The sequence below is a fragment of the Phragmites australis genome, chromosome 3, assembly GCF_958298935.1.
Source record: "Phragmites australis chromosome 3, lpPhrAust1.1, whole genome shotgun sequence".
NCBI classification, from domain to species: domain Eukaryota; kingdom Viridiplantae; phylum Streptophyta; class Magnoliopsida; order Poales; family Poaceae; genus Phragmites; species Phragmites australis.
The window spans coordinates 45,445,234-45,457,471 of record NC_084923.1 but is presented as its reverse complement, the minus strand read 5'-3'; the positions used below and the strand labels follow the sequence as shown (position 1 = coordinate 45,457,471).

At 44.2% G+C, this 12,238-nt stretch overlaps 2 protein-coding genes across 2 annotated transcripts; one reads left to right on the top strand and one right to left on the bottom strand.

Annotated features, from left to right (window-relative positions):
* The first annotated feature begins 3,285 nt into the window (after positions 1-3,285).
* LOC133913375 (uncharacterized) lies at positions 3,286-5,068 on the top strand. Its single transcript, XM_062356507.1, has 2 exons — positions 3,286-3,479; positions 3,572-5,068. The coding sequence occupies exon 2, from the start codon at positions 3,618-3,620 to the stop codon at positions 4,533-4,535; it is 918 nt and encodes a 305-aa protein (XP_062212491.1). The 5' UTR covers positions 3,286-3,479; positions 3,572-3,617; the 3' UTR covers positions 4,536-5,068.
* A 2,939-nt stretch (positions 5,069-8,007) lies between these two features.
* On the bottom strand, positions 8,008-9,032 carry LOC133913374 (uncharacterized). The gene is made up of 2 exons (XM_062356505.1): positions 8,747-9,032; positions 8,008-8,598 (listed from the first exon to the last, which is right to left on the bottom strand). Exons 1-2 carry the CDS (start codon positions 8,826-8,828, stop codon positions 8,396-8,398), a joined length of 285 nt encoding a protein of 94 aa, XP_062212489.1. The 5' UTR covers positions 8,829-9,032; the 3' UTR covers positions 8,008-8,395.
* Positions 9,033-12,238: the final 3,206 nt, after the last annotated feature.

Sequence of the window (12,238 nt, the reverse complement as noted above, 5' to 3'; positions counted from 1 at the left end):
GACTTCAACGTGCAGTCGAAGCCGGAATCGCCAAGTTGGGTTGATCAACAGTTCGACACCCGTGAGGTTACTTGGACAGAACCTATTCGTACGTACGTACGTGCCTGATCGGTGCTTCGTGATCAAATTCTTTCAGAAATCAGTGCAAGTCTACGTTGCGTGACAACGGTACCAGCTTTACGAATGAAGCTGGAATTTTCATGTCGGCACACGTAGGCATCACGTAAGCCATGCATCACGCATCTAACCTACCTAAGATTCACTAACCCTACCGAGAATGACAGGCATTATTAGAGATCCTGTTGATCAATGATCGATCGATCGATCGATCGATCTCGTCCTGTCAAAGCGTCAAATGGATCCATCGATCTGTCAAATCGAGCACACAGCCATGCATGCACGCACTGTGAAGCTAGCAACGTCTTTCTTCGTTCGGCTTTGCTTGAGAAGGAAGCTCCAGCCGGACCAGAGTTGGTACACTTCGTTCGGCTTCGCTAGCTGTTTTGTGCTTGCCATGATTTGCTCTGGCTCTTCGGCCCGTCCAGTGTGCAACCGAAGCAATGCATCGATCGATCGATACTTCGATAGACTGTGACGACGAGTCGAGATGCTATCGCGATTTGGCTGGCGGTTGCACGCCTTGCCCTAGTTCTCCTTGCGGAGGCAAGTTCTGGTGTTTTCTCTGCCTATTGTTTTTCCGGAGTGGAAAGCAAAAGCTAGCTAGCTCCACAGCCGTTCTTATTCCATTGACAGGACATCACTGGCTTACTGTTGTGGCTTACGACTGTCTCTAGGACAAAACTTTCTGGAATCGTATCCTACACAGTGGCACTGATTTTTATTTTTATTTAGAGGAAGGGGAACTGATAGACTGATAGTTAGGGAGGACAGAGTATTTTGGCATATGTTTTTGGGCTGTATCTTTGGGCCTCTCATGGATCACCCTCAGATCGCAATTGGATGGAAAGATAAAGGAACATGGGGGTCGCTATATGGCGATCAGCCTTCAGCATGTATAGCGGCGGACGGCCCAACTCCTTCCCTGTTCATACGTGGTAGCGTAAGCTATGTTCAGCATGTGCAGCTAGGCGGCCTCACGAGCTTCTTCCTTCTTTTTTACCCGTACTAATTATCTGTTCGTATGTTATAACGGATGTAAAAGCTTGTTAAATAAAAGTGAACTAACATATGTATAACTATGTAAGGATTGTTATTCTAATTTCTGATTCAACGAGTGTCGTTTCGGCTTCCTTCTAGAGAAAATCTCGAAACCATAGTTGAAGTCAGTGCAATAAGCTTTATTCATTTAGATATGATAGATGAGTGCTCCTGTGTTGAAACGGAAAATTAAGAATCGTATTATAAGCAATACAATATGAGCAATCGTTGACCAAGGCAAAAAATCTCTAAAAATTATAATAATTTGGAAAGTAAAAGCATTTCAAGGCAAAACTGATGTTTGAAATGCATCTGAATATTGAAGTCAAACCATCTTTATTTTGAAGAATACATAATCCATCGTTGAGAAAGTAGATATTAGTACGAACACCTCTCGTGATTTCTATGTGAATTTTGATACAGCTATATGTCAGTGGCAATGAAAAACCCAAAATCTAGCGGTATGTATGGAAATGGCTAACATTTCCCATCTATTATTGTGCTTTGAGAATGGAACATCTTATGCTGTTATGGCACATCAGAACCACAACAAAGAGTAAAAAAAAAAAATCACCTAGCAAGTTATTATCTCGATGGAGAATATGGATGGAACTGTTATGACTGATAAGAGAAGTTACAATAATCTTAGTCTAAGTATCTAGTAGTAACACTAGCGAAAGCTTACATAAGGCAAAGTGGCAGTATCAAATTGATGACAGTCGGTAGGCACGTAACATAAACATGTTCAAGAAAGAACATACATTTTTTTTTTAAGAAAACACACTTTATTCAGCTTGAATGAACTCTGAGCTCACTTGAAGATTTTGTTGGACTGGTCTGTATATTTAGGGCTTGAGACATCCAATCAGCCTATAAATAAAGCAAATTATAAATATCTTCTACTTAAAAAGTCAGTAGATTTCTTTCCTCCCATGTCAAATTTTTTCTTCCGCTCTTATTTTTTTTCATGATACCTATTTTTTCCGCATGCCCATTTTTTCCCGTTCGTGAATTCTTTCCTTTTCTTTTCTTTTCCACAACAAATTAACGCCCATCCCTTTTTCTCCGCCCGATCGGTCTCACCTGTGCGCAGACAACTCCTTTGCCTACCGTTGGCGGCCTGTGATTGAGGAGGGTAAGCCGGCAGTCAGACAATCCTCTCATTAATAAGATGCCCCACGCCCTATCCCATCGCCGAGGCGCCCTGCTCCAGCGAATCCTTTGCATGCTGCTGGCTCCATGCCCGACCGCGCCGCCACACCTCCCAGAATTCGATGCCGCTCCTCTGTTCCCTACCATGTTTCCGCTCATCCCTAAAAAAGATCTCTCGTTGCTCTCACCTCCGCGTTGGTCACCACATCGTCGCCTCGCTCCTCGTCGAGCGATCGGTGCATGTCCTCCCCAAAGCCGTGTCCAATTGGATCGCTTGCGAATGGCAATCTACACATCACAACCTTCGTTGAAGAGCCCCTCGACCTGAGCTTGCCCTCGCATGCGACGACGATTGCGCCCGCCTGGACAAAGTCGATCACAAATCAGCCATCGTGTCAGTGGTGTTAAGTAATAATTGCTTTGGTGGGGACGCTGAGCCGTTCATATGCTGGCATCAAGTGATGACGCTGTATGATAAAACTCGTAGGTCCTCTATGAGCTTGAGAAGGACCACAAGCAGATGATACCAAGAAAACCAGTGTTTGGAGCGGTGTAGCCATACTCAGCATGGGTGGCAGTGTAGCCAGCTTGACGAATCTCGGACATCATAAGGCAAGGTGCAATCTTATTCTCCAATCTTATTATTTAACACGCTAAACAGGATTAACAGCCAGTTTTCAGATATGGAACATGGAGAAGACGGTTTTGGTGCTGATGTTTCAGCTCGACTGAAGTTTTAAACCAACTTAATGACAAAAAATACGAGCTTTATTTTTGAGATTTGAATCAACTCAATAATCCAAAACTAAAAAATTTACGTACCTAATCACGACGGACACCGCAGGTCACAGCTCCAGAGCCTGGATAGCAAAGCTTCGCCTCACACTGGAGTTAGCTGTCACACCACAAATCCGCACGTGCCGTTGACCGCCGCCGTTTCCTCTCTCGGCCCAAACAACCACTTGCCCGACACCATCCCTCCCTGCACCGCACCCCATACACCCGCGCTCGCTGAACTCCTCCCCGCAAGCACCCTCCCGTCGCCCACGATTCGTCGTAGACCCGGTCCTCCTCCCTCTCCCTCCTCCCTCCGTTCCCCTCCCCTCTCCCGATCGCGCAGCCACGACGAAACCCTAGCGACGAATCCCTCGCCGAATCGAAGATTCCAAGTAAGTCTGGCTCCCCGTGCGCCCCATTTCCCCCAATTTGCTTAGCACCCAGCTCGTTGATTGGATCTGGGTTTCCGGGCTCGCGTCGCTAGGGTTCCGACCGCGGCGAGCGCGGGGCCCGCATTCCGGAAGCGGGGGATGGCGACCTGCCGTAAGATGGCGCGCGTCGACGTCGCTGAGCTGAAGCAGCGGCTGGTGAAGCGACTGGGCCGGCAGCGCGCCGGCAAGTACTTCACGCACCTCACCCTGCTGCTGAATCTGAAGCTCACCAAGGTGGAGTTCGACCGGCTCTGCTACGCCACCATCGGGAGGGAGAACATCGCGCTGCACAACGCCCTAATTAGAGGGATCGTAAGCAATGCGCTGTCGGGGGTGCCCCCGCCGAGCCGGCAGGCGGTCACGGGGCAGTCGGGGACGACCACCGCCCCGAGCGGGCAGTGCGTGGGCGTTGCGCTGCCGACGGTGGGGAATGTGAGGGCGGTGTTGGATTTGGGCGACGGTGAGTTGGCGAGGGAGCAGGGGGTGGCGGTAGGGAAGGTGGTGTCTGTGGAGGATGGGGAGGAGGTGGAGCAGGTCAGGTCTGCTCCGTGCGTTCAGAGTCGGAGCCCAATAACAGCGCCACTGGGGATTTCTGTTGCTGGGAGCAGTGGTGTGAGGATGCGGAGGATAGATGATCCAATGGTGTCATGCTATGATTCTGGCCATTTGTTGGATACAGGTTCTTTGTGCGAGGGTTTGCAGCGGCGGTTGCACAGTGATGGCATTGGAGTGACAGCGCAGGGCGTTGATGCTCTCAATTGTGGATTAGATGAGTTTTTGCGAAGGTTGATTAAACCTTGCATGGATTTGTCGAGGGTAAGATCTAGCAGTAGAAGAATTAGTAAAGTTGGTGAGAAGTTTGCTGTTAGAATGAATGGCTTGCAACAACCAAATCAGGGTCATTGTACCACATTACAGGATTTTGCAGTTGCTGTGCAATCTGATCCACATATGCTTGGGACAAATTGGTCTACACAGATCGAGAAGATACAGACAATGTCACTTGGAGGAGAATGAGTCAGGTTGCCCTGTAAGTTGATGAACTTTTCAAAAGGAGATGCAGTTGTTGGAACATAGTATCATTGAAGTAAATGAAGCGGTGGGCCAACATCAGGTTCACGAAATCTGAGGATTGCAGCACTCCCAAGCAAGAAATTCCAAGGCGCAACAAGTGAACAATGGGGCTGTGATGGACACAGTGCAGCATAAATTATTTCTTGGGAATTTATAACAGTCAATATAAATTGGAGGATCAATAGGGTTTGTTGATGTCCCGGTTCAAACTGAGCAACTCGTCGACAAATACACTTGTAATGGCTGGCACGAAACACATGTTGTGATAGTACTTCTAGGGATCCGTTGTGATGTTGTAATAGAGCATATTTTTCCGTTATTGCAGACTTAGTTGGAATCATTTTTCGCAGTGATTATAAGGGATACCTTCATTGCTCCTGTACATTGTATTCAGATAATGGCAGCTACCACTCGCAATTGGGTTACTAGTTTTGACTTAGTTGAAGCTGAATAAATATATAAGTTTTGTTTACTCATATACTTCCAAGTATCCTATGACTTGAATGCAATTTCTGACCATGCATGAATGTAACTGAATTACAGGTTATGTCAACAGGAATTTCTGATATTCGTTGTTTCAGCTGAATCAGTTTCTGCAGTGTTCCAGTTCTATGTTCATTCTGTTCACTCTTTTTATATATATTTGACTCTAGTAGAAATTGCTTACTTGAATACACAATACATCTTGGTCCGAGCACCCACAAACTGTTCAAATTTATTCAAATGGTTATGTCATAATATCTGTTACTTATGTTTTGTAGTGCTATTCTTTCATGTGAATTTCTCAACATGTGCCCCTATCAAAAGACAGAACAGTTATTTCAGCAATGTATGTCTTAGCTCAGTGGAGTAATTTGTCTTGCATTGAGGCAAGTCTTCCGCTTTTTGCTTATGTATCTATATACCAACTTTCTTGTCCTGACCATGTCTTCGTTTTGTAAATGTTAGTAAGCTGATATAGTGAATGTAGCATATAATTTTGTCCTCTTTGTGATGCTTATGTTCTGGCTTTCCTCTTTTGTCAATCCTTCTTTTCCTGGGGTATGTGATTGAACTAGTTATCCTTCAACCGACTGTATTATTGGATCCGCACCAGACAGAACTGAAAGCTACACCTGGTATTCTTGAAGTTCAATAGAAGCATGGTGTCAGTGGCAGGACTTCTCGTTGTATTCTTCTGACATGACAGTACACTTTTTATTTGATGATTTACTATGTCCGCAATCAATTCTTATTTGGTTTGATTGACCAAAGTGGCTTGCATTGGCTGTGAAATGCCTACTGGACCCCCAACTTGCTGCTGTCTCAAAAGTCTTATGTTGATACGTAATGATAACTATTGTGTGATTCTTTTCTGAGAGGATATTGTCTGAATTCTCGTGGTTATTAACAATCATTTTTTTTCCAGCTATACTGCTTCTGTAATAAATTTCTGGTTTGTTAGTTGCGGTTTGCACCTCAAGTCCACGGGCAGGAAACGAGATTCCGCAAGGTGCACTCATAATTCTTCACCTATCGCTAAATTTGCTAATGTCATCACCTGAATTCATTTTGATCAAATTTGTGAATGTTTTTCCTCCCATTTGGCTCTTTTCTGCCATTTTACAGACCTCGCAAAGTCACAAACTCACAATCCTGAACTGCAATATTTCTGGCTACCGCTGCCTCAATGTTCGCTGAAGGTATTTTTACCAGTTCCCAAGTGAGTAAACCAGCTAAGTTACAAAACATTTTTGTGAACATGGTAATTTTATAATTATATGCAGTGAAAATAACTCCGGCATTTCTGGGCAATGGCTCAGTTCCTTCTGTTTGCCTTATTCCCGCCCCACCTATCCGAATCGTAGATCTCATTAGGAGGTCAGAATTGGGAGAAAATAAGTTGCAGTGACTTAAAAAATGAATTGTGCTGCAAAAAGCCAGATCGCACAAATATGGTTAAGTTTAGTTCTGTCGTACTGTCTAAGTTCCTCTGTTTTCGAAGCTTTAAAAAAACACTAGTATGGGTTTGTACGAAACCGGAATCGGACAGATCTTCATGTTCTAATACGTTAAAGAGCCAAAGGACAAAGTTGCTCATGAGCTTGCTCATCGAGCCATGGGTTACAAGGAGAGTGTAGTAGCTTTGGGTAATTTTCCAGATTTTATTATGCCTGTTATTTGTGAAGACATTATGCCGTAATCGATAAAGCTCTCCTTCTCCGAAAAAAAAAAAAAAAAGAGCAAGAGACATATGATTCAGACAGGTGAATAAAATCTTGTCCGGTTGCATTTTATATTTTATATGATTGAGCACTAACTTTGCAGCAGCTGCATTAAAATTGAAATGTTCATGTGCACATTTTTGTGATATTTTCGAAGGAATGAGAAATGTCATCATGTAACAAATATGGCAGGAGATTCTTCTTTTTTTCCTTACCATTTTATAGTGAATATGGCATGTGCACATGCATATATTTTTTTAAGGCAACTAACGGGGGGAGTGGGGATTCCCCACCTGATTTTACTTCGTAAAAATAATAAATGGCCCCTAAATGGCCAGGTCGTGAGAACTTTTGGAAAGCACGGAGCGCGGGTTTTCCGCTATTCCTTGGAACACCTTGAGGATTCTCGAGTCCCAAATGCGCCAGAGGATGATGCACCGACGGCCATACCGTCACTGGAAGACCTTGCGGCGCAGTCACTATTGGGGTTTGGGCGCCGTAACTGATTCTTTCAAAAGATTCATGCCTCTTTTTAAAACCAAAGTAACATTATTCATCCCCAAACTGTTCTCCAAGGTCTGTAAAATGCTGTTTCCCCTTTTAGGAACAAAATGTTGTATGGCTTGCCTTTTCTTTTTCTTTTCCCGTAGGAAATTGAGGCCTTGTCAGGCATTTTTGCAACATACTACGTGCAGTGAATTTTTTTCTAGCTAATGTAATTTGCCAAATTACATTCGAACTTGAAGCTATAATATTACGCTTATTGCCCATCAATATTGAAAGCATTAATGCCACTGCTACTTTTGTAAAAAAAATGAAAAAAATCTTCCATTTTTGCGTAACAGCTCGCTTTCCATTGGATCCAGGCAGTCTTTAGCTCCGCGGATCTGCCGCAAACCAGCGTACGCTAATCTGAGGTTGTAATCGCTTGGAAGTAAGAACCACCAGAATGTTATGCGCTGGTTGAGCCTGAATCTTTACCGCTTGAGTAGGTCAATTGCAGGGGGTAGCAATCACCAAACTCCAGCTCTATCTTTTGATTTCTTGCAGAAATCCTGGTGGACTTCGTGCTTTCCTCGTCTTCTCACGCTCGTTCCGATGATTCCAGTTGTACTCTAGCTATGTATCTCATTGCACTCCTGTATCCTCCTCTCGTCAACGAGTTTTATAGTAAGAAGCCAGCGAACTTAAGCCCAAAAAAACGAAGAAAATGAGGAAAAAGTTATTTTTTCACTAGGATGAGTCTCTTTTTTAGGAGAATTTTCACTGATACAAACCAAAACCATTTGTACATCCCGATCAACTCGCGATCCTCTTTCTCTCTACATTTATTCCAAGCTCTGCCTATGTACCACATCCTCTCTCGCCCCACGATCGCTCCCTCCTCGCCTGGACGACGGATCTCTCGATCTTCGCCTGGGGTCAGTCTCGAATGAGCTCCTTAGAAGCTCGCCGCCGCCGAGATTATAGCCGAACCCGAGCTCTGGATTTGAGGGCAGGAGACGTCGAGACCAGAAAGCTAGCGGTCTTTGATATTTCACAAGCTACGGTCAGCAGAGATGCTGTTTGCACCGTTCATTCTACCGGCTGAGCGGTCGCTCAGAACGCGCAGCAGTAGTAGATGAACCGCCTCCACGCGTTCTTCCTCTTCCTGGCGCCGGCGGCCGCCGCGACGGCCGCGGCGGCGGCGGCCTCTTTCTCCGCAAGCGGCACCGGCGCGTCCGTCGTCCTCAGCATCTCCCACATGACTTGCACGTCGCGGTACTCGCACGTCCGCACGTCCTTCCTCAGCTTCCTCAGGCCTGCATGCATCAAACCGATCCATGTCCGTTAGAAACCAAACTCGATCGATCCAAGCATAAAACAGCGGCGACTCCGCCACACGCCTGCGAAGACTGAGAACTAGATCAGAGGCAACGGGGAGCTCAAAGCGGCAGCTAATTAACGTACCGGTCTTTCGCCGGAATCCAAGGCGCGCGGCGATGCCGAGCCAGACCCTCTTCACCGGCACGGCAGCTCGGTCCATGCACATCTTCCTGCTTTCCTGCTCTACCCAGAATGATCTCCTCTCGTCACTCTCTTCGGAGCTGAGCCCCCTTGGCTTCTCCTCCCTTTGCAACTCTCACTCTCGGCCAATCCACCGTCACTCGCTGCCTTGGCGCAATAGAGAACCAAAGCCCAAGCGGAAGAAACCACTGTCCCCGCCTGCTTCTTGTTGACTGAGCCGAGCCGTGGCCGGCAGCTTTTATAGCCGAGGAGCTCGCGGCGCGGGAAGGGGAGTGGAGGACAAGGGAGACGCGCGTGCGGTCCGGAGCTTTTCGGCCCCCGGCCGAGTCGGCGCGGCGACGTCGTCCGATTTGGACGCGCGAGCAGCAGGGGTTGGTCGCTGCCCGCGGCCGCGCATGTCGCTGTTCCCGGCGCGCACGGCTTCGGCGCGGGTTCCCTCGCGATTCTGGCGCCTGGCGAGCTGCCGCGTGAGGGATCCGACGGCTCGGGCGTCGTGAGCTGGCAAGTGGTAACTGCTCCGCGGAAAAAGAAAGGAAAACAAAGTTTGGTTCCGATTTTGCCTTCTCATCCGGCCGGTGGAGTGAGACCGTGAAACAGGCGGCATGTGATCGATCAGGTTCTGATGGTTACAGCGCATGCTTTCTTGTAATCAGGGTCAACGATCTGGTGAATGAATCGACATCATACACGACAACAGAAGCGTGATTCATCCGAGATTGTTGAACATAAGCAAGATCTTTGATCTCGACTAGAACAGGTGGGGGAGGTGCATTTTTAGTTGAACGGCACATTAATCTGTATTCCTATAAAACAATAGGAGTTGTGATAAAGTCGATTGATGTTTACTGTTTATCTAAATTGATCAGACGGTTACCGTATAATATTTGGGTCTCATTCTTCTTTCCAAATATATTTAATCTTCAATTATTTATCTTCTATACTTAGACATACAATACTTATTTTCATACATTTCAAAAATATATTTAATATTTTATTATTTACTTTTCAAATCTAGACGTTCAATATTTGCATTTCATATATTCATAACTGGTTTATCCAAAAGTTGCGTCATCTCTATACATTCATATTATGAAATTTCGTGTATGCAAATCTTTCTATTTGTTGTACTATATTTTTTATTTATTCAAATTATTATATCTTATATTAATTTTATGTGTGTGAAATACATGTGCAGTTACTAGTAGGATTAATTCTCACATGCCATTGCAAATTCGTAAAATCGCTCAAACAAGGAGTAACGTGGGTTCCGGCCCACAAGTCAGTGAGGTAAATGGATGACATGTAAGGAAAGATTTACAGTGGCAGCTATGGAATTGCTCTGAATTCATTAACCGGAGGGGATGCTATTTTTTTTTTCCATAAATGTTGATAATAGTTCGAATGTTTCTTTTCCTTAAGGCACCACTCGAAATTTAACATTCCAATTTGGTCCGCAATTCGTACCACTGCTCCTCCTCTTGCTCCAATGCATTTCTAGCAACATCCATGGAAACCCATGAGGCCAAGATGTGGCATGGGGGAACGGCACTGGTGACGAAGATGAAGAAGATGCGAGGAGATGACGATGATGTTAGATAAGGAGAACCAGTGAATAATCCTAATTTTAGTTTAATAGTACACCCCGCAAAGGTTTTTACGATACAAGGTCACCGAAAAACACGCGGGAAAGCGCAAGAAGACGAGAGACAGCAAGAAGACGCGACAAAGACTCAATAGTGCCCGATCGTCGGCCTTGGTGGCACAATGATTACCCAAGTGGGAGAGGCAGAGGTAGGGTTCTTAGCGAGGGTTGCATTCTGGTTGATTACTCTATTTATTTAAAAATAGTATGTGTATTTTTTTATCTTTGAAGTTGAATTTTAATTAAGATTTTCTCATAAATATATTATTTATAGCTAAAAATCTATATAGTGTGAAATTATTTTAAATTGTAAATATAGTTATATAGTTTTTATATATAGGTATTCTTGTAATTGATTAAATGTTAATCAAATTATATAAGATTTGATTTTTTTTAAAAGCTACTATTTCTAAACGAGAGAGTAGGAGGTTGGGACAGGGTGTATGTAATAATAGAGACCGGGTGAAGGGGATTTGCTTTATCTTGATCCAACGGCCTAGAAATTGACTAATTCGAGTGAAAAAATCATGCCAAAGTGCATTATTTAACATTTTTATTTTATTTCCTTCTGTTGGGTAACATGTTTTTACCCTTTTTATGTTTTTGAATCACCTGCCCTTTAATGACATGTCCAATCTGTGTAGACTGTAGAGTAATCCTATGGAAAAGAGATTTATGTAGAACTCATTTCAGTACCCTACTCCACGGAAATTATTCGGAGCCTCCGGTCCGATGCCACAGTCTGGGAGTAGTACCCCTTTTTTTTGTTAGTACTGAACTTGCATCATGTCTCGTCGGACTCCATGGCCCCCTTGCTTTCGTTCCGGCGTTCGCCTTTATGTACGGCCGCACCACCGCACGATCTATGACAACGACTATCATGAGCAAGCACGAGGCAAGTATGCTGTATGCAACTACAAGTGGCAGGACGCAGAATGAACAGTTAGAGGGGTTTATCTTCTTACTCTTCCGTTCTCTCTTCTTCTTTCTCTTTTATTTTTTAAACCTTAATAGTAGATATAAGTTGCAGTATATATTATATCTATAATCTATACATACACATCTACTGAAAAGATCTACAAAGTCTCTGATTTTACAAGCGACAAATACGTTACACTCCTTTTATGATCTATAAACACTTGAGATCTACAAAACTTGATAGGTACATCTCGCTCTACTTTAATCCACTGGTATGTCATTGTATTTGGTACATGATCTTATATATCGAAATAGATAACATATTCTATAACTCGTGTGTCGAATAGAGCTGGATCCGTGATTTTTCGATGTACGGTGTATTAAAAGTCAGTTTTCGATAAATAAGTTATCGAATACAGACGCTAAAATTATAAATACAATAATATGTTGTTTATTTCGATAAATACGATTTATCTAATTTTGGATTTTAGCCCATATATATATCTATAATGTATATATATACGTCTACTCAAGAGATATACAGAATCTCTGATTTCACAAGCGAAAATACGTCACGTTCCTTTTGTGATCCATAAACACTTATCTACGAAACTTCTAGCTTCGCAAACGACAGGTATATCACACTCTCCTTTAATCCACTGGCACGTCACACTCTTGTTCCTCTTTTATTTTATTTTCTGTCTCTCGTTTCTCCCCAATTAGCACCAGAGGTTAAGGAGACTTTAGCCTCGCGCCCCGAAGATCCGCCCCTAGCAGTAGCAACCACATACCCACGAGGAACCCGACAAAAATGGAAAAGAGTTGTAGCAAGATGCATTCCCTATGAACAGCTTGCTGAGATGGTGACACGACCG

What these genes read in the sequence shown, in the direction of transcription:
- LOC133913375 (XM_062356507.1), top strand. Translation starts at nt 3,618, where the DNA reads ATGGCGACCTGCCGTAAGATGGCGCGCGTCGACGTCGCTGAGCTGAAG.
- LOC133913374 (XM_062356505.1), bottom strand. Translation starts at nt 8,828, where the DNA reads ATGTGCATGGACCGAGCTGCCGTGCCGGTGAAGAGGGTCTGGCTCGGC. An exon ending in TGGATTCCGGCGAAAGACCG is followed by an intron (nt 8,599 to 8,746) that starts GTACGTTAATTA and finishes TGATGCATGCAG; the next exon opens with GCCTGAGGAAGCTGAGGAAG.